This window comes from Desmodus rotundus, chromosome 10 (genome assembly GCF_022682495.2).
Source record: "Desmodus rotundus isolate HL8 chromosome 10, HLdesRot8A.1, whole genome shotgun sequence".
Taxonomy (NCBI): domain Eukaryota; kingdom Metazoa; phylum Chordata; class Mammalia; order Chiroptera; family Phyllostomidae; genus Desmodus; species Desmodus rotundus.
The window spans coordinates 51,783,273-51,806,286 of NC_071396.1; the positions used below are offsets into that span (position 1 = coordinate 51,783,273).

Genomic DNA, 23,014 nt, shown 5'->3' on the forward strand with positions numbered 1-23,014 from the left:
CCCACTAAATGTCTTGAACATCCTTATAACCATTGTTTGAACTTTGTATCTGGTAGATTGCTTGCCTCCATTTCATCTAATTATTTTTCTGGGGATTACTTCTGTTCTTTTATTTGGGCATATTTCTTTGTCTTCTCATTTTGGCTGCCTCTCTGTATTTGTTTCTGTGTATTAGGTAGATCTGCTGTCTCCCAATCTTGGTATGGTGGCCTTATATACTTGGTGTCTTGTGGGGCTCAGTGGCACAGTCTTTCTGATCACTTGAGCTAGATGACTCCAGGAATGTCCTTGTGTGGGTTAGGTGAGTGAGCCTTCCTGTTGTAATTGAGTCCTTATTGCTGTCAGCCTCCCCATGGGTGGGGTTGACCCTCAGGCTGACTGACTGTGAGGAATGACCCCGACCACAGTGTATGAACTGCTGTGTGAGGGCTGACCCCATGAGGAAAAATTTGCCTCAGCAGGGTCTGGTGCCTTTGGGAGTGCCACTTGTGGAGCTAATTGGGTGATGCTCCAATGCGGTCTGAAGCCCACCACCAGCTGTGTTGCTTCTGGGGTCTCTTGGGAGAGACTCTGATGCATTGTTTTGTGAAAGCTGCCAGATGATTATCAAATTTCTTTTAAGCATCTATCATAATGGTGATCTGGCAATATTTCGTTTAGCATTGTAGGAAACTATTATATAATATGAAATTTGTTTAGATTCTTTTCTGGAGACTGTTAATAGTATCTTTGTCAGATTTTTATTTCAGGTTAGACACCATCTAATAAACTTATGTCAGGTAGGTGGGGGGTAGTAGTCACGGGTCTTCCTTTTCAGCTGCATTTGATGAAAAATTTCATCTGCAGTTCAGAAGATGGTCTATTGTGACTGCTTACCAAATGTGTAGGAATATGAAATTTGTATGTAGGTAAAATATATTCTGTGATTAATATATTTAAAAACTTTAAGCAAAAAAAAGTAAGCATAACAGTCTAGGATTTTCTGATCTGTGGCTTAATAACACCTAGGAAAAAATGGATGTGAATTTTTGTTTTCAATCCATCATTAAAAAAGTATGTGATGTAGCTGTCTAAGCGCCAGATGCAGTTTCAGCCTCCATTACCTGATAGGATAGGTGGTATTTAGAATCAAAGGACTAGATCCTCTTCTTGGATCTGATTTAACCAGTCTGGAGTATGACTTCAAGTTCTGAGGGCTACACTTTGAAGATGAAATGGAAAAATATTTTTATAAAAGGGTAATTTTTGAAAAACAGGCACATAATTATAAAAAGCAGTAAGTAAACACAGTGTAGAGTTCATTAGAGTGAAGATTCATGAAGCAAGATCCAAGACACTTTATCTGGTATTATATCATGGAGAGAAACTAGTTCCTTTGCACTAGAAACTTGAGAAAGAAATTCTGTAGTGATGTGTTGTTGGTAAAGGGTTCAAGTGAAGAAAGAATGACAACGTGATACAAAGAATTCCCCCTCGCTTTGACTTGATTTGGACACTTTATTAAGCTATTTTACTGGATTAAAATTTGCTTAAAGTGATTGTGATGTCCTCTTGTTTAATTTAGTTTCCATAAGTACATAATAACCCCCCAAGGAATAGTCTTCAGCACTAAGAAATCTTGTTTGAAGTACAATATTCTTTTGCTGACAAACTCTTTGGTGGGAATTAGATTGACTGCTTGTTTTCTTTTTTTGTTTGGCTTCAAGCAACAATGTGGATGTTGTCCCTACATCTTCCCCCCACTTCCCCGCATTGCCCAGATTTCTTTTCAGGAGACTGGCTTAAAAATAGGAGCTTATCCATATGGCTAGAAATGTTTTGAATTTACAGCTTAAGGCTAAGTTTGGAGGGAGAGATTTAAAATAATACTCTTGGCAATAGAGCCCAAGCGGTAATCAGGACTATGTATTTGCACCAAGCCCACTTGAAGTTGTACTTGCACTTAATTAAAAACTTGAAAGTGCCTGACTAATGGGAACTATGGAAAATGCCATAAAATGGCAAAATGAAATATCAGAAAGAAAAGGTTCTGCTGAAGAAATATTTTCTTAATTCACGATTTTAATGTTTACCTAGTCACCTTATACAAAAGGAAGAATTCCTGAGACTGCTCCTCTTTGGGATTTCCAAGTGTACCCTAAATATGGCCTAAATATGGCTTTCCCATAAATCCCGGTTATGCCTAAACAGGTGGAGTCAGCTGGTGGGACAAATTCTGCAGGTGAGTGCTATCCACTTATTCTTGACACAAATTAAATCCTTTGAAATTAGACTCCAGTGGCAGTTTAAATACAGAAATGTGAAAAAGGGAAGCCAAAAGTCTGAGAAGCGTGTGAAGGGGGAAGAGTTTTTGTCATGGTGGTTTTCCTTCTCCCCACTTCCCAATCTACAGCCACACAAACTGTCCTAGATACAGCTCAGAATTCATAAACCCTGTAAAATTGGAAGCCGATTGGTAAAAGTCCGGGCCTTCCAGAACTTGGGTACATCCCCTCAGGCATATTTCTGCTGAGGCTAAGGGAAAAGTAAAAAAAATATATAACCTTTCACCCCAAAGCAGTTAGTCTTGTTTAGCAGCATTAACTTAAAACGAGGAAACACAAACCCTAATCTCTGGCACTGAAGCAGGCAATTAGTTTTGGTTCTGAAATTTAGTGAAGAATGTTTTAATTTTTATGAGTTATTTCACCCATTAATAAAGATCCTCAAAGATGGCTGTACTTATGACTCTCCCTAACACTTCAATGGGCTGACACGTTGCCCGCTCTAATTTTATCCAAGACTTGGTTCCTTAATTCAGAAAGAAAAATTAGGCAGGAACATTTACTGCTTACGTTGCCTTATATTGCAGCCCTCCCTTCTTCCCTGGAAGAGAGAAGGGCCGGGTCTGTGATGTTCCCAGGAGGCGATTGGTTCTCAGTGGCACAGGGGAGTTATCAATCCTACTTTTCGTCGTAAGACCAGAATGCTGGAGCCGCCTGCCGCCGCTCCATTTTAATCAGTAATTAAACAGTTATTATAGAAATATTGAAAGTTACACTGGAGTCGAGAGAACTGTGTAATTAACCCCCATGTATCCCACACTCAGCTTTAATAATTAACAATACTTTTAGGCAGTTTTCTGATTAGAAAATAGAACGCCCTGAAAGCTTCCATTCCTGATTGGCAGTCAGCTTTTGTCTTTCAAATTTTGGTTCTTGGAACTTTGAATACTGCAATTAAAGGAAGGATTTGAGTGAGGAATTTAGTATTTAATAGTAATTTAAGTCAGTCTCTTCCGGCTCTCCTCCATCTCAGGGAAAGTCGCTTGTTGTAGGGTACTAGGCGGAATTTGGAAGTTTTGCTTGTAGCTCACAGCCGTTTTTCATAGAACTGATCATTGTGCGGATTTCTGTGAAGGAGTCTGGCTTAAAAACGAAGATGGAGCAAGTACGGGCATCTAACCTGTTCTTACTCCGCCTCATTGCTGTTTTCTAAATAGCAAGTAGTTTCCTGGTTACTCTCTGAATAGTATCTCAGTACCTTTCTCTCCCTTCCACTTCGCGGGTCCTGTTTGGGGATAAGTAGTCCATCTTTGTGAGTTTCTGGTGCTTGATATTGACTGGCTCCTGACCTCCTTTCTCACCAGAACGTTAACAGCCGCTTGCAAAACTCTCCCAGTAGGGCCTCCCGGGGAAAGAGAAACCGCTGACCCACCAAAAGTGGAACGTCGGACCGTGAGCCTTGTGCTCGCCCACTTTGGTGCATCGCAAAAACAAGAGTCCGGGGGAAGCTTGAGGGAGGTTACTGTTCCCCAACTTGACCCCTTCTGGATGCCTTTGTTGAAATCTTGGTGGCCCCTGGGATTATTCTGAGGCGCAGGAGAGACTTTAACCCTCAGCAGAGAGGTTGGGAATCAAGCACGGAGTGCACCAAAGCACTAGGGTTGGGGTTGCTGTTTCCTTAAGTCTCGAAGGGCTGGTTGTTCACGGTCAAGGTTCCGCCTCTCACCATCTCCGCCCTGCGGTTCCTCTCGGAGTTCCACCCTCTTCCGCGGGCACTTAGGGGGACAGCGGGTCCGAGCGCCGGGGACTGGACGCTCAGCTCTCCAACAGTTGGTGAGAGAAGCTCAGCTGCGCTTAGCCCTGGTTATAAGCAGTGCTCAGGCAGAGGTTGCAGAGGCTAAGCCCCCGGCGGCCTCGGGGCGTTGTCCTGGGAAACACCCATTAAGGGAAGATGTGTTAGGTTCTCTGAGCGTCTTCCTTGCCCGCCCAGAGCCCCGCTGCCCGGGCTCCGGGCGAGATCCCCGCGGGCAGGGAACGGAGAGCGCGCGTCCCCACCCCGGCCGTTCGCCTGTCTCTGCACCCCTAGGCGGCGCTGCTCTCCTCCGCTCCCAGCCGGCTCCGCTTCCCCAGACGGCAGCCCAGCCTCCAGTCTCGCAAGTCTAGCTCCCCGCAGGCCAGTCGGGGCAATCCCGGGATTCAGAAAGCGGAACCACTAGCGGGCAGCGCTGCCGGCCGGCTCAAATTCTTTACCGCGGCTGTGCTCTCCGGGAGTCCGGAGCATGGTCCCGGGTCACCGCCGGTGGAGCGAGGATGGCAGCAGGGGGGATGGTGGGCTGGAGGGTGGCGGTTCTATGTTTGTGGGTCTCCTGCGGCTCTGCGGCGGGACAGCTCGAGTACTCAGTGTTGGAGGAGACTCAGCCGGGCGTAGCCGTAGGAGACCTGACGGACTTGAGGCTTTCAGCAGCAGCTCTGTCCTTGCGGAACTTTCACTTCCTTTCCAGCCACGAGGAGCTCTACTTTGGGGTGGATGTGGCCAGCGGTAGCTTGGTGGTCCTAGAGCCGGCTGACCGCGAGCATCTGTGCGGGGCCAAAGCTACTTGCGTCCTGACCTATGAGCTGGTGCTCCAGGACCCGCTGGAGCTGCACAATATTCGCGTTCACGTCCTGGATATCAATGACAACTCACCTGTCTTCCCTGCTGGCGACGTGCAGCTGCACATCCCCGAGTTCCTGATGCCCGGGGCCCGCTTTACTCTCCCTAATGCCCAAGATGCCGACGAGGGAAGCAACGGGGTGCTAAGCTACAGCCTGAGCCCCAGCCAGCACTTTCGCCTGGACATGGGGTCGCGGGTCGACGGCAGCGAATACCCGGAGTTGGTTTTGGTGAAAGCTCTGGATCGCGAGGAACGCGCCACCCACCGGCTGGTGCTCACCGCTCAGGACCGCGGGCGGCCGGCGCGCTCCGGGGACGCACACGTCACCATCGTTGTAGTGGACACAAACGACAATGCCCCAGTATTTGAGCGCACAGTATACCGCACCAAGGTGCCAGAGACTGTACCCAATGGGACTGTGTTATTTCAAGTTCAGGCCTCGGACCCGGATGAAGGCTCCAATGGGGAAATCCGGTACTCCTTAAGCAATAGCACGCAAGCAAAGCTTCGTCACCGCTTTCACGTTCACCCCAGAAGTGGGGAGGTGAGGGTAGCTGCTTTACTAGGTCCTCCTGAAACGCTGTTGGAGGCATATATCGAGGCGAGGGATGAAGGTGCCTTCGGTCTAGCTAGCACCACCAAACTGCTGGTGGAAGTGACTGACGTGAACGATCATGCCCCTGAGGTGAACCTGCTGACTCTCTCCAGTCCAGTTTCAGAGGACACCACCCCTGGCACAGTGATTGCTCTCCTTAGTGTAAGGGATAAGGACTTTGGTCCCAATGGTAAGGTCACTTGCAGCATGTCCAACTCCAATGGAGGCCCTTTTAAGCTAAAGGCTTCTTTTGGCAATTACTACAGTTTGCTGACTGATGGGCCACTGGACCGGGAGCAGGTCAGCGAATACCAGGTCCTGATCACCGCCTCAGATGGTGGCTCACCACCACTTAGCACCCGCATGACACTGACTGTGTCAGTTGCTGATGTGAATGACAATACGCCAAGCTTTCCTCAACCAGAACAGGAACTTTTTGTGGCCGAAAACAATGGCCCTGGAGCCTCTCTAGGCCGTGTATTTGCCCAGGACCCAGACCTGGGGAAGAATGGTCTTGTCTTCTATAAATTGTTGGATCTTACGTCTGAAGGGCAGACAGCCTCTAGCTTGGTGGCAGTAGAATCATCCAGTGGGGCTATCACTGCCAAAACCTCCTTTGACTTTGAGCAGCTCAAGGGCTTTCGCTTTCAAGTGGAAGCCCAGGATGGCGGCCTTCCTCCCAGAAGTGCAGCAGTGACTGTGAACTTGTTCGTGGTAGATAGGAACGACAATGCTCCAGTCATCTTGTTTCCCTTGACCAGAAATGGCACCGTCCCAGTGGAAATCGTGCCCCGTTCTGTCCAAACTGGACACTTGGTCACAAAAGTAGTAGCAGAGGATGCAGACAGCGGCTCCAATGCCTGGCTTTCCTACCACATCTCTCAGACTTCTGACTCTAGCCTTTTCCGAATTTCAGCCAATATGGGAGAGCTCCGTACTGCTCGCTTAGTTCTTCCCACCGATGCAGTCAAACAGAGGGTGGTGGTAATGGTTCGGGATCATGGAGACCCCCCACTCTCCTCCTCGGTCTTGCTGGGCGTGCTGTTGAGCAACTCCGCCCCTCGGGTCCTTCCAGACTTTGAAGATGTCTGGGAAACAGGAGGGCACCTTTCTGCCCAGAACCTCTATTTAGTTATTGCCCTGGCCTGTATTTCTTTTTTATTTCTGGGGTGCTTACTTTACTTTGTGTGTATCAAGTTGAGCCAGAGCCCAAGTTGTTGCTCTCAAAGCTGCTGTCGCTCTCCAGAGGAGCTGAGGTATGGAAGGAAAATGGCTTCGCATCCTTGTGTGACATCAACCACAATAGATGTCACCACGGTCGAGAGACTTTCTCAGACCTATCTCTATCGGGCCTCCCTGGGACTTGGTTCCGATAGTAACAGTTTGCCCTGGCGTGGGGAGTGCAGTGCTGTTGACCTGAGGAACCTGGCCACTGGGGTAGGACTGAATTTGCCAATATCATGTGTTCAGATTCGGAACAGGAAAGATCACGCCAATGTCAATGCCACGGTAAGCAAATTTCATGGGATTTGATTGCCTTGACCAGGAGATGGCTGCCAGGTGTTTAAAAATGTTTCTTAGATGATCCTTTGACAACATTTAATTCATTGAGTTGAACACTCCTGCTTAGCAGACCCTTTACTAAGAATTCTGGGGGTATTAACAGTATTAATAACAGTATTAACAGACTGTTCTTGGACTGAAGGAGATTATAGTTTATTTTTTAGAAATGAAGGTAAGGCCCTGGCTGGGTGGCTCAGTTGTTGGGAGCGTTGTCCATACATCAAAAGCTCACGAGTTTGATTCCTGGTCAGGGCACGTGCCTACGTTGTGGGTTCAATCCCCAGTTGGGGCGTGTACAGGAGCAACCGATCGATGTCTCTCATATCGATGTTTCTTTCCCTTTCTCTCCCTTCCTCTCTCTCTAAAATCAATAAACAAATCCTTGGATGAGGATTAAAATAAAGTAGAGTAGAAACAAGGGTAAGAAATTCATACGTATTAAAGAACAATAAAAGTAATATAAAGGTCCAAAAGTAAAAATAATAAAGCACAAAAAACTTTGGTACAAGTAAGAAATGACCCAAAACAAATTTAAATCACTCCGTTTAGGAATTTTAAAAAGGAATTACTTAAAGCAAATATCCCTTCATTCGAAAAATATTTTGAGTAACAGGTACATGTGTAAGACATTCTGGTACGAAAAGTGGGAATGAAACAATGTGAGTCTTTGCACAATACAAGCTTAATATCATGCAAGGTGAGACATTTGCTCAGACTTTATAATACATGAGTAAAATTGGTGAAAACCTAAAAAATGTAAAAATAAATCACAGTGGATGTTCAAAGAAGGGAGAGAGAGAACATGAGAGAACGTGTGGGCATGGAGGAGGGACTCAGACGTCATGTGAATTGGATCTTGTATGATACACCACTTAATAAAGTGCAGTACAGGCTGTACTTTACATGAATACCATTTAGGCAAAGTAGTCTTTTTTTAAAAGAATAGTACCCCCATCACAGCTAATAGCTGCATGGAGTGTTAGTAAGAACATAGAAATTATAAGCATGTCTCAGAACACCTATTTGTATAGACAGAAAGATGATGGCATTAATGTGTATAGGACCTGACAACCTTTTGGTGTGTGTTTGAATTCATGTATTTCCCAAGAAAGAAGAGTGATAATTATGTCAGGAACATAGGTGTGTTCAAAGGCTAACTTACCATTCAAAGTCCATTCAAGTTGAATTTAATATTCTTATTATCTTAGAAGCCAATATACTTAGAAATAAGTAAATACCATATTTGAAAGTAATGCATCTGATAAAAGTTAAATTATTCAAATACTTAAATTTATCCATAGTGGCCCTTGGCATTTCAAAACTTTTCGGATGGCCCTGAGCAGTGTGGCTCAGTTGGCTGGGCATCATTCTGTGAAGCAAAAGGTCTCTGGTTCGATTCCTGGTATAAAGGAAGCATGATATATAAAAACATGGGTAAAGAAAATTTTTTTATTCAGTTACAATTGTCTGCATTTTCTCCCCATCCCTCCACCCCACCCCAGCCAATCCCACCTCCCTCCCCCACCTCTACCATCCCCCTTGATTTTGTCCTTGTGTCCTTTATAGTAGCTCCTATAGACCCCTCTCCCCACTATCCCCTCCCCACTCCCCTCTGGCTATTGTTACATTGTTCTTAATTTCAATGTCTCTGGTTATATTTTGTTTGCTTTTTTTAAAAAATAAATCTGGAATATTTGTAATTCACACAGGCATTAATTATTTACTTTTTCCTATCCAATTGCTTATTGATCCAACCTTGATTCTTTAGAAAAAAAAGTTTGTCATTGAATGCCTTAATAACAATTACAGAATTTTAGAAATAAAATACTTATTGCTCAAATGTTATGCAACAAAAGCTCTTTGAAACGGGTATCATTTTATAATAATTTTAACCGTGTGCCTGAGTCATATAGAATCATGTTGATGCATGTGTTTATATTTTGTTCAAATTCTAAGCTCTTCTGTCATATTTTAATTTACAATGTATTTTAACCTAGTTTACAATATTAAAATTTATCAGTTTAAGAAACTTAGAAAAACATTCATACCCATCGCTGTCCTGTTGGCAATATTGACCAGATATAACAAAGCTGGGTCACTCGGCGATCAGACAGCATGTGTCTCGTGCCCATTTTCCCGTTAAGATTTTTGGTGGATGCTGTCAGTTTCTTCTTTATTCCCATGTCTCTGGTTCTGTTTTGCTCGCTTGTTTGTTTTGTTGATTAGGTTCCATTTATAGGTGAGATATATGGTATTTGTCTTTCACTTCCTGGCTTCTTTCCAGAGGGGAGAAGGGAGAAGGATAATGGGGGAAAGAAGGGAAAGGGTCAAGTCAAGGAACTTGTATAATAGACCCATGGACAAAGACAATGGTGGGGGGGGGAGGGTGGAATGTGGAAGGTGGGTGTTGGTGGGGCAGGGGAGAGTAATGGGGGGGGGAAATGGGGAAAAACTGTGATTAAACAATAATAAAATTTTTTTAAAAAGATTTTTGATGGACAATTTAATTTTTTTAGGTTGTTATCTAAGATGGTACCTCTGAGATATAAAGTTCTACTTAGCACTTAAAATTAATTGCATTGGAAAATTTTTTAGATAATATTTCTGTAGTAAAGCGTAGAGGTGTACAACTGACTTTATTAAATGTTCCGCATGAACATGATAACTCAAATGTACCAGTGTTATTTTAGCGTCCTGTTATTTTCAGAGAACTTTCTTCTGCCAGGGTGTGTAGCGTACAACCTATCCCCCTTTGTGGTGTCACTGACCAACAGTTGTAGAATGTTCTGGCATTCTAGGTGTTTTTACTTGTTAACACATATTCCCTAAGTAGACTTTTCCAAAGGTTAATTAGATTATTTTGACTTTGAAGCTGGTAACCACACTGAAAAACTTTAGAGCGCTATAGCTAAGGAAGCTTGCATGGCATCTGAAGTATATTCAGATTTTAAAAAAAACACCATGTAGGCAGTAAAATAGTATTTGTTATATAATAGAGAGACTTCAAATATTAAAAAGGAATATACAACCTGCACGGACAGAAGGGAAAAAGCAATGCCTGGGGAATGTATGAGTGGGAAAGTTTTAACAACATGTCTGATAAAGTTCACGACCTATTGATTTTGGTTGCCTTCAGTATTTGCAGTTAGAGGGAAACTATACTATTTCAGAGACTAAAAACACTTAGCTGTATTGGGATAAAGGTAAACTAAATTGCTACAAGGTTTTTACATTGCACAAATGCACATGACGTGAATATCGTAAATAACATTTGGCAGAACGTCGAGTGAATATGGATGAGTCCAGGGTTTTGACTGACGTATTACAGGAAGTAAGGAATTTGTGGGTAAGAATTATTCTTAAAAACCTAAGCTAAATGATAAAGGTGGTTGCTCATTTTGTTCCTAATTTTAATTTATGAAATGAGAATGGTTCAGGATATAAATAAACTTCATGTCTCTTTTATACACATTTGTGGAAATGTGTACAATTCATTTGTGGGAAAGAATTAGGTTAATAATTCCCTCCTTAAGCTATAAATGCAGAAGGTCATTATTTATTCAGCTGGAACTTGTCTTGGAACCCAGGAATGAATATGCAGTCACACAGTCTCCTGAGCTGCAGGAAAAGAGAAACACCTTGTATCCCATCCCAAATTCTTGGCTGTTCCCAGAGCCACCTGGCTGCCAACTACGTATGTACCATTTTCATAGCATAGCTCTTTGTGACATACCCCAGAAATGTACCCTCTGAATTCAGGTATATGCTTATTCTTTAGTATCTTTGAGCAAAGATTACAGCTGTTTTGTTTAGACTCAAAATGATGTTCATACAAAATAAAACCAACCAATTAAGATATCTTAATGGTGGATTTTTGCATCTTATTTATTACTTGAGATTGCCTTGTCATTCTTCTTTCCTATGAGGATTGGATATGCTGGCCCTACGAAACAAGTTAGAAGTTTTTCTCTCTTTTTTTCTTTTCTCTAAAGGACATATTTGCTAAGATTGGTGATATTTCTTTTTAAAGTATTTAGTAGTATTCATTAGTGATGCTTTTTGTTCCTTAAGTTTTCTTTGTGGGAAAGTTTTAAATCATGATATCACATTACTTTATTAGTAATAAAATTATTCATATTTTTATTATTTCATTTTTGGAAATTCTGTTTTTCCAGAAATAAGTTAATTTCATCTAAAATTTCATATATTTTAGCATAAAGTTGTTTATAATGTCCTCCTGTAACCTTTTAAACATTTGAGGATCTGTAGGGATATTTCCCTCTTCAATTCTGATGTTAGTTATTGTCACCTCTCACTTTTCCTAACTAGACTTGGAAGTAACAGTTTATTAATTATATTCTCCTTTTCAAGGACTAACTTTTGGCTTTTGGGATTCTCTTTCTTCTATATCTGCTTTCTATTTTGTTGATTTCTGCTTTATTTCTCTCCTCATATTTTCTTTGTATTCAGTTCGCTGTTTGTTTCCTAGCTTCTGGTTGAGCTTTACTGATTTTCAAGTTTTGTTGTTTCTAATGTATGGATTTCAAGCTGAAAATTTTCCAGTCAGTGTAGTATTAGCTGCTTCACATAAGTTTTACTTTTAAAGATTTTAACTGAAGTACGACATAAATAAAGGTTCATATATCAAGAGTGTGTGGCTTGATCCAATGCTCAGGGAGCTACCACGGAGGCAAAGAAGAGTGTTACAAGCACCCTCAACCCCCCAACCCTCCCCAATAATTACTCCCTTCTGAAATAGAACCATTATTATGAGTTCCAACACCACAGAAATAGAATTGTATGGTATGATTATGTTTTTCTGTCTAGCTCTTTTCAGTCAATATTATGTGTGTGACATTCATCCAGGCTGCTGTGTGGCAACAATTCATTCATTAAATTGCTGTATATGGCATTGTATGAATCTATCTCAGTTTATTTATCCATTTTTATGTTCATGTACATTTTTTGGGTTTTTTTGCCATTGTGAACAGTTTTGCTATGAACATTTTTCTTATGTCGCTGGTGCACATATATTTGCATTTCTATTGGCTATGTAGCTGGCAGTGGGAATTGCTTGGCTATTAGGTGTGGGTATGGTCAGCTTTAATAGGTGTTGCCAACAGTTTCCCAAATTAGCTGTTCCAATTTACTCTCCCACCAGCAGTACTTGAGAGTTCTCATTATTCCACGTTCTCGTTACACTTAGCATCATCAGCCGTTAAAATTTTCATCATTGTAGTGGTGTGTACTAGTATCTCATTGTTATTGCTTTTTTTTTGTTGTTCTAGATTTGTGTTATTTGTTCATGCAATGTAATACTTTAATACTGAACACTTTACATAAGTGACTATTAAAATGCTAATACCATTCATCCCTTCCTTACATTATATGCTTTTTTATTAAGTATTTTATTGTTGTTCTAGTACAGTTGTTCCATTTTTTCCCCCTTTGCTCTCCTCCACCCAGCCCACCCCACACTCCCACAGTCAGTCCCTACCTTGTTTCCCTGTCCATGGGCCATTATATGCTTTTCTTTAAAACATTTTTTAAAATTTACTTACTTTTAGAGAGGGGAAGGAGGGAGAAAGAGGGGGAGAGAAACATCAATGGGGTTTCCCCTTACTTGCCCCCCATCTGGGGACCTGGCCCACAACCCAGGCATGTGCCCTGACTGGGAATTGAACTGGCAACTCCTTGGTTCACAGGCCAGCACTCAGTCCACCAAGTCACACCAGTCAGTGCCATTATATGCTTTTCTAAAAGTCAGGTTTATCAGTTGCTTGGGAAATATTTGTTCACAGAACTATACAGATCTTCCAAAGGTAGACACATTTTATTATACAGTCACAAAAATATCGCATCTGTCAATACCGCTACTGACCTCATGAGACAGACTTTTTGTATTGGGAAGTAGCAAGTTCACAGTGGTGGACACAGGTTTTTCAAAATTACAATTCTCACTCAAAATCTTATATGTTATTATTTGCAGCAAATACTGTCAGTTTTCCTTGCAGTGACAGACTCATTTAATTCATTTTTTTAAACATAAAGTTACCACTTAAAAAATTTATTGATTATGCTATTACAGTTGTCCCATTTCCCCCCTTCACTCCACTCCATCCTGCCCATCCCCTCCCTCCCACATTCCCCCCCTATAGTTCATGTCCATGGGTCATACATATAAGTTCTTTGGCTTCTACATTTCCTATACTATCCTTACCCTCCCCCTGTCTATTTTCCACCTACCATTTATTCTACTTATTCTCTGTACCTTTCCCCCCTCTCTCCCCCTCCCACTCCCCTGTTGATAACCCTCCATGTGATCTCCATTTCTGTGGTTCTGTTCCTGTTCTAGTTGTTTGCTTAGTTTGCTTTTGTTTTTGTTTTAGGTGTGGTTGTTAATAACTGTGAGTTTGCTGTCCTTTTTACTGTTCCTATTTTTTATCTTCTTTTTCTTAGGTAACTCCCTTTAACATTTCCTATAATAAGGGCTTGGTGATGATGAACTCCTTGAACTTGACCTTATCTGAGAAGCACTTTATCTTCCCTTCCATTCTAAATGATAGCTTTGCTGGATAGAGCAATCTTGGATGTAGGTCCTTGACTTCAAATACTTCTTTCCAGCCCCTTCTTGCCTGTGAGGTCTCTTTTGAGAAATCAGCTGACAGTCTTATGGGAACTCCTTTGCAGGTAACTGCGTCCTTTTCTCTTGCTGCTTCTAAGATTCTCTCCTTCTGCTTAATCTTGGGTAGTGTAATTATGATGTGCCTTGGTGTGTTCCTCCTTGGGTCCAACTTCTTTGGGACTCTCTGAGCTTCCTGGACGCCTATTTCCTTTGTCAGATGAGGGAAGTTCTCCTTCATTATTTGTTCAAATAAGTTTTCAATTTTTTGTTCTTCCTCTTCTCTGTCTGGTACCCCTATAATTCAGATGTTGGAACATTTAAAGATATCCTGGAGGTTCCTAAGCCTCTCCTCATTTTTTTGAATTCTTGTGTCTTCATTCTTTTCTGGTTGGATGTTTCTTTGTTCCTTATGGTCCATACCATTGAGTCCCAGTTTCCTTCCCTTCAGTATTGGTTCCCTGTACATTTTCCTTTGTTTCTCTTAGCATAGCCTTTATGTTTTCATCCAACTTGCGACCAAATTCAACCAATTCTGTGAGCTTCCTGATTACCAGTGTTTTGAACTGTGCATCTGATAGGTTGGCTATCTGTTCGTTGCTTAGTTGTATTTTTTCTGGAGCTTTGATCTGTTCTTTCATTTGGGCCATTTTTTTTTGTCTTGGCATGCCTGTTACATAAAGGGGCGGAGCCTTTGGTGTTCACCAGGGTGGGGTAATGCTGGTCACTGCACTGTGATACTGTATGTGGGGGAGGGGCCGAGAGGGAGCATTGGCACCTGCTCCACTCTCTGCCGGATTTCAGTCACTCCCTGTGCTACCCACAATCGAATTGGGCCCCTCTGGTGCTGATTCCTGAGTGGGTGGGCTTGTGCACACTCTAGGCCCCTGAGGGTCTCTCCAACGACCTCTCCTGTGAGGCTGGGAGTTTCTCCTGCTGCTGCCTGAACCCCCATGGGTGTTTTTAATTAGAGGTTTGAGGTTTTATTTCCCCCACGCTGAAGCCCTGGGTTGTGAGGTCTGTTTCGCCCCCCCTCTGGTCCTCCCGGTTTATCTATGCATGAATGTGGGGCTGCAGGGTCCGCCAGCCACCACCTTGTGGGGTCTGCCAGCTGCAGCCTGGCTTGTCCCGCTCCACACTCCACAATCCACCAGCCACCGCCTTGCCGCAAGTCCATTCTGCCCTGGCTGCTGCCGGTCTCTGCCCCTCCTATTGGTCTGGATGAATGTTTCTTCTTTATCTCCTTGGTTTTTGGACTTCCATACAGTTCGATTTTCTGTCAGTTCTGGTTGTTTTTTGTTTTTAAATTGCTGTTGTCCTTCTTTTGGTTGTACGAGGAGGCACAGTGTGTCTACCTACACCTCCATCTTGGCCAGAAGCAAGTTACCACTTTTATGTTTCTCTCTCTCTTTTTTTATTGTTGTTCAGTTATAGTTGTCTTCATTTCCCCCACCATCATTTAATTTATTTTAAAAAGAATGTCTGTTTTCGGGTATTAAAAATATTCAGGTTCATCTTATAAAATTCCTATCTCAGACCTGGAATCAACTATTCTTGAAGGATCCTTCAGTTCTTTTTCAAGGGAGACGATATTTAGAGATAGAATCTGGACAATAGGTATGCTTATTGCTATGGGGTTGAGTCAGTGTTTCTAGATATTTTCAGTTACTCTGCATTTTTAAAAATATTTATACATCACAAATTCAACTCTAATCTTTCCAAGTTAAGCACTATAAAGTTTTTACCTAATTGCATCAATATTGCATTTGAATCTTCTTTTTCCCACAACAAAAATTCCACTTTGCATTTACAATAGCATAATTACTCATTGTTACCCCAAACTACTCAAACAATAGACTTTTAGAAAACAATATCAGCACAACACCATCAATATGATTACAGTAACATTTTAATATTTTTGGTATTCTTTTCATTTTTAGGTCATATCTCACTGGGCACATATGGTACAAATTATTGTATTTTAAAGTATTTTAGAATAATTCATCTCTGCACAGTTAAGCCACCAACTACATACAGAGTTAGGTTCATTTTTTTCAAATTCCTTTCAAATTTAGGGCTTGCTTTTTAAAACAATTTTAATATATTTTCTAGATTTTATTTACTTATTTTCAGAGAGAAGGGAAGGGAGGGAGAAAGAGAGGGAGAGAAACATCCATGTGCAAGAGAAACATCAATTGGTTGCCTCTCGCACACCCCCAGTTGGGGACCCTGGCGTGTGCCCCGAGAGGGAGTCAAACTGGCAACCTTTTGGTTTGCAAGCAGATGCTCAATCCACTGAGCCACACCAGGCAGGGCTAATTTTTAATAGTTATATGAAATATATACATCGTTCCATAATAAATTTATAAAACAAAGTGTATTTAGAGAAATTTAGCATCTACTATCCCTGTTCCTTCACTCTAGTCCTCTCCTCTTATAGATAATCACATTTTATGATTTAAACTTTTATTATTTGTTTTTTAGTGTAAGCATATACAGAGAAAATGTAAGCAAATATATATGTGTGTCTATCTTCTACTTTTAAGATAAATTTTAACATACAATACACATTCTTTCCAGCTTTGATTTTCACTTAATATAAATTTGTGACCACCCCATAGTAGCATATAGAAATATTCCTTGTTTCTTAATAATATATTTTGATGAATAGAAGCTCCTAATTTTAATGAGATCCAATTTATCAATATTTTATTTTTTACTTAGTACTCTTTCTATCATTTTAAAGAAAATGTAGCCTACTTCAAGGTCATGAAGATATGCTCCTATGTTATATTCTAGAACACTGTTGTCCAGTAGGAATTTCTTATATGTTGGAAATAATTCTATTTCTGAATTTACATAGGACATATGGCTACTGAGCACTTAAAATGTGGCTAGTTGAAACTGTGGGGCTGAATTTTTAATTTTAATAACTTTAAGCTTAAGTTTAAATAACCATATCTGATTATTGGTTGCATAGTTCCAGCAGATTTCTTGTTTTAACTTGCACATTTAGATTCTTAAATCCACCTGAAATTATTTTTTTTTCCAGTAGGGTATAATGTAGGAGCTGAGATTCACCTTTTTTCTATGTGTAAATCCAGTTGGATTTTCTACATACACAATGCCATTTAATAAAAAGACTATTTTTTCTCACTACTCTGCAGTGCTACTTACATCATAAAGCAAGTGACTGTTTCAGGACTGGATTCTGTTTCACTGGTCCGTTTATCTATTCTTAAGCCATGCCGTCCTATGTTAAATAGAGTAGCTTTTAATATTTACTGATATACAATGTGTAAGTTCTCCCACTTTGTTCTTCGGTTTCAAGGTTAAGTTAGTTTAAGATTAATCTTTGGCCCTTTGCATTTCTATATATATATTGTGGAATCAGTTTGTCCATTTCTACCAAAAAAACTTGCTCAGATTTTAATTGGTATTACATTAAATTTATAGAAAATACAGGGCATATTGACATTTTATTTGGATTTTTATATTTACTCTGTAAAAATATGGGGTTTATTGGCATAATGGCAATATATGTCCATAAACATCTTTTACAGTAACATGGTAGTTCTTCCATTTATTTTATTTATTTTCTTTCAATGTTTATGTGTTTGCGTGAGTATGTGTATAGAGAAATATTGCATAACTTTTATGAGATATTTTGATGCTATTTAAAATTTCTCATTTTATATTTTGTTTTTGTTACAGTTATATAAATAAATATTTATATAACTCTATATCCAGTGTCCTTGCTAAATTTATTTTAAAAACTCACATTTTTATATTATTTTGTATTTTCTACATGTACTGCGATGCCATCTCCACATGTTAGTTTTATTTATTTATTTACTTGCTAATCATGTAGTTTTCTTGTTTTATGGTTTTGTAGCATTGTTGAGTTGCAATGATGATAATAGGTAATCTTGTCTTATTCTTGATCTCAGAGAGAAAGTTTTAAATATTTAATATGAAATACATTGTTTGATTTTTTCAGAGACCTTTTATAAGGTAAAGGAAATTTCCTTCCCTTTCTAATTTACTAAATTAGAAAGAGTTTTTTAAATCATAAATGGATGTGAAATTTATCATGTTTTAACGTTTATTGAGGTAATCATATGATTTTACCCTTTTATTTTATTCAAATTATATATTATATTAGTTGATTCATTAATAATAAACCAATCTTGCATCATTGGAATAAACCCAGGTTTGTCGTGATGTATCATCCTTTATATTATTGAATTTTGTTTTCTAACATTTGGCTTAGAATTTTTTTAAAAATCTGTGTTTCAACATAAATTGGCTTGTAATTTTCTATTCCTGTAATGTTTTTGTCAGAGTTTGTCATCATAGCTATGTTGGTCTCATGAGACGAACATGGTAAGTTGAGAAGTATTACCTATTTTTCACTTACTTGAAAAGTTTGTGTAAATTAGTATTTTTTTCCCCCATAAATGTTTAGATGATAGGTAATCTTGTCTAGAAATGTTTAGAAGAGTTAAGGATGAAGCCTTTCTCCTGGTTGGTGTGGCTCAGTGGATTAAGTGCCCACTTGCAAACCAAAGGGTCGCTGATTCCATTCCCAGTCAGGGCACATGCCTGGGTTTGGGGCCAGGTCCCCATTAGGGAGAGCTGGAGAGGTAACTACACATTGATGTTTCTCTCCCTCTCTTTCTCTTTCCCTTTCCCTCTCTAAAAATAAATGAATAAAGTCTAAAAATAAAAAGAATAAAGCCTTAAAGGACTAAGTTCTCTTTATGAAAATATTTTTAATTATAAATTCAACATCTATAGTAGTATACAAATATACAGGTCTAGGTTTCTAGTTATATCAGTTTGGTTAATTATGTTATCCAATAAATTTGTGCATTTAATCTGAATTTTATAATGTATGGACTTAAAGTTGTTCATAATATTTCTTATTATTTTAATACTGTAGGTACGATAGTGATTTTTTCTTACATTCCTCATATTGGTATTTTTCCTTTCTCTTGTTTTTGGTGTAAGTTTTGCCATAGATTTATTGATTTTATTAGTTTTTTCTTCCCAATGAGCCCTCTTTTGATGACTGGGAAAAAGAAGACACATTTCCTTTAAATTAGCAATAATAAGACTAACGACTAAGCTCTCAAGGAAAAAAGTAGAAGCCAAAAAAACAATAAAGTGACATCTTCAAAAGGCTTAAAGGAAACATCTATAAACCTAGAATTTTATACCCAGCAAAAATATCCTTAAAAAAAAAAAGAAAGTAGATAAAAATAAAACTATTTTCACATGAACCAAAACTGAGGAAATGCATCCCAAACAGATCTGCAGTGAGGGAAATAGTAAGAGATTTCTTTAAGTACATGGAAAATATTCCCAGGTGGAAGCATAAAAACATAGAAAAGAAGAAAGTAAGGAAGAAAGGGGAAGAAGCAGGCAGAGAGGAAAGGAAGGGAAGAAATAAGGAAGCAGAAGAGTTAATGTATTGACTAAATAAGATAACCATAATATATAGAATTTAAACTATAAAAAGAACTGAAATATATTAAAACAGTAACAAAAGATATGAGTATGATGAGAGGTAAATAGAGTTAAAGGATTTTAAGGCCATTGCATCATTGCATTGTCCTGGAAGTGGTAAAAGTCAAAACTTACGTTAGACTTTAGTAAGTCAGGAATCTATGTTTTATCTTCGAGGGTAATCCATTTAAAATGTTAGAAGAATGTGTAACCAATAAGTTAATAATGAAGAGACAATAGGATACAATATACTTAATCTAAAAGAGGTAAGAAAGGGAAAAAAGGCAAATTAGAACAGATGAAATTAAAAAATAGTAAGATGACAGACTTAAATCCAAGTATGTCAGTTATTATGTTAAATGTAAACAGACTAAATCCTCCAATTAGCAAACATGGTCAGGCTGGTTACAAATTAAACAACCATATGTGATTTTTAGATACACTTTTATTAAAAGAATAAGGAAGGAAAGATTTCAAGTAAAATGATGGAAAGAGATACGATGCAAACGTTTATTGAAATGAAACTGTATAGCTAACTTTAGAAACATAACTTATAGTAGACCTTAAGATAAGAAACCTTATGCATATAAATAGGACATATAAATAAGGATAAAAGCATCAATTTACCAGGAAGATAAAAACAATTATAAATTTCAGTGCAACAATACCATCTTTAATTGCATTAAGCAAGAATGGCTAAGCTCTAAGGAGAAATAGAGAAATCCATAACCAGAATGGAAAACTTTAACATACTTTGTTCAGAAAGAGAACAGGGACCAAGAGAAAATCAGTAAGGACGGAGAAGATTTGAGTAGTAGGAATAACAAACGTGCATGTGTAAAAACTCACACAGTAACTGCAGAATACACACTCTTTTAAAATGCTTATGGTACATTTACCAAAATTAAACATAGTCTAGGTTTAGGTCATAAAGGATGTCTCAGTAATTCCATCACAAATTTTCATGTGTAATATTTTCTTTATCAAGCAGTATATTTTCTAGTTTCCTTTGTGATATCTTCTCTGACCCACAGGCTATTCAGAAACATGTCTGGTCAATATCCAAACACATAGAGATACTCTGCACATGGAGATAATCTATAATCTTTTAGCTATAGATTTCTAGCTACATCTCACTGTCATCAAATCGTATTCAGTATGATTTTAATTTTTTGATATCTGTTGAAATTTGCTTTGTGGCCCTTTATAGTCACTATTTGAACACTTTTTGTTGCTGAAGGATAATATACATATGGAAAAGTGCACCCACCAGAAACGTACAGGTGGATAAATACTCACAAATTGAATACACCTGTGTAACTAGCACGCTGATCGAGACACACCCTTGTTAGCACGCCAGAAGCTGCGTCACAGTCCCCAAGGGTAATCAATATTCTGGCTTCTAAGAGCCTTGATTAGTTTTAATGTCTTTACACTTTACATATATGGAATTATACAGCAAATACACTTTGGTTTTGCCATTTTTCTACATATGATTATTTGTGAGATTCATCCGTATTGTTGTGGGTAGCTGCATATCATTCATTCTCATTGTATAGTGTTTCAGGCTGTGAATGGTCAATGTTTTGTGAATGTTCTGTATACGCACGAGGAGACAGTATTCTGAAATTGCCTGGGGGAGTAGTGCTCTGTGTAGGTCTGTTAAGTTGTTTGCTGATTGTGTTCTTCAAATATTCCTCATTTTAAAAATTCTTGTTATTTGCTTTTTCATGTGACTAAGAAAGTTATGTTAAAGTGGCCCACACTGAGTGGGGAGTTGTTTATTTCTCCTTGGATTTCTGTCAGGTTTTTTTGCTTCCTATATTTTGAGGCTATTTTATTTAGTTAAACAAATTTAAATTTGTAATCTCTTCCTGTGAAAGTGAAACTTAACATAATGAAATGACCCTCATTATGTCTACTTCGCTTGATGATGGATTGTGTTAGTTTCTGTTTGCCTGAAATGCCGTTATGGATAGATGTTTTCCCCTAGGTGTAGCGTTCTATATTGGCATTTATTTCCCTTTGGCACATTAAAGTTATTTCCTCACTATCTTCTAGGTTCCACTGTGTCATTGTGCTGTTTTATAAGTAATTTCTTATTATCTTTCTTCTAATTTGACTAGTGTGACTTCTTGTGTGTCCAATATGTTATTAAAAGCACCCCTTGAGGTTATTTATTTTATTTATGTTTTTCATTTAAAAATTCTAATAATTGTTTTTCAAATTTGCTATGCCATTTTATCATTTCTTGTTTCTTGCAAATATTTTCAAGCTTGCTTTTGTTTAACTATATTAAATCTCCACCTGATAATTCTAGAGCCTAAAGTCTGCAAGTGTGTCTCTGCTGTGTGCTGCTTCAGCTGGTTTTTCACCACAGCTCCCTGATTCCACAGGTGCCAGATTCTATTTTGACTTGTAATGGTCACTAACCTGAAAACAGTATTTGCCAGAATATCCTGAGATCTTCAGTGAAAGTGTCTTCCTTTGGGATAGACTTTTATTTACATCTGAATACTACCAGTCGTAAACCACTTTAAAGCAAGTTCAAGACTTGAGGGCCCTTGACTACTTGGAGGACCGGGTATACCTAGCTGAAGGTCTGCAGGGTATACAGTATCCAACCACAAGTTGATAGGGTTTTTTTTCTTTCCTTTTTTCCTTGTGTCCTTGTTAGGCCAGTCAAGCTCTCCAGCAGTTCTTTGGACAAGAGGATAGATAGGTAATAGAGGATGGATGGAGGATAGGTAATTTCTGTTTTCCTCACCCCACAAGTAAGCTGAGTTTATGTCCAACTTTGTGTTGGCACATACCTTTAGTACAGAAAGAAAGGGCAATACTCTGCTCACCTCTCTGGGTTTAAGTTTCCCCCAGAATTTGTCCTTGCAGTTCCCCGTTATCTTGTCTGATCTCCAGTGATTTTAAGTTAATTGTTTTAATATTTTATCTAGAACATTTAGTTGCTTTTGGTAGGATGTCAGCTCTGAATAATTTAGTCATTACCTGAAATTCCCTATCATACAGTGTTATCACCAGCAGCTTACATCTAAGTAATATGAAATGCTTTTATGTGTGCTTTAAAATATTTGAATTACCTTTCCTTTGAAAAAAAAAAACAAAACAGTATCTTAACTTTTCCCAAACCCTGATAGGGAGATTTAAATCTCATTATTAATTTTATTAGTATTATTTTTAAAATTTTTATTTATTTTTAGAGAGAGAGGAAGGGAAGGAGAAAGAGAGGGAGATAAACATCAATGTGTGGTTGCCTCTCATGTGCCCCCTCCTGGGGACCTGGCCCACAACCCAGGCATGCGCCCTGACTGGGAATCGAACCGGCAACCCTTTGGTTCCCAGGCCCATGCTCAATCCACTGAGCTACACCAGCCAGGACCTCATTATTAATTTTAGAAAAAAAATTCAGAGATCATATCTACTATGAAACAGTAACTGAACCAAGAGAGCACATGCTTTCACTTAAAACATTCAGAGATAATCAAACTTTATTGAAGGTGGTATTTGTGGCTTTACTTGACATAAAACAATTTCTATATTTCTCTATTCTAGTCATTCCATGTAACATATTTTTTGAGGATGAGACACTCTAAATGTGGAGATAAATAATTTATAATCAATAATATTAAAAATATTCAACAGTAAACAAGTCAGCCATCAATTATGATATAATCTGTTTTCAGCCACAACTGAACCAAACATGTGCTCTCAAGGAAGCACAGGAAAGGAGCAACTAACTCAGCGTGGTGTTGGATGGAGTGTGGGCAACAGGCAAGGAGATCTTCCCATG

General features: G+C 39.2%; 1 protein-coding gene across 12 annotated transcripts in view; it reads left to right on the forward strand.

The window, feature by feature from the left end:
- LOC112318205 (protocadherin alpha-C2) overlaps window positions 1-23,014 on the forward strand; it is a 186,943-nt gene that overhangs the window by 102,693 nt on the left and 61,236 nt on the right. For 2 of the 12 annotated variants that reach the window (XM_024575335.4, XM_071219494.1), the window contains exon 1: window positions 4,059-7,022. The exons of the other annotated variants lie outside the window; for them this stretch is intronic. In XM_024575335.4, coding sequence (XP_024431103.3) covers window positions 4,575-7,022 — 2,448 coding nt within the window. In that variant the 5' untranslated portion in view covers window positions 4,059-4,574. Of the gene's footprint in view, window positions 1-4,058; window positions 7,023-23,014 lie in introns of those variants that run through there. 12 annotated transcript variants of the gene reach the window in all.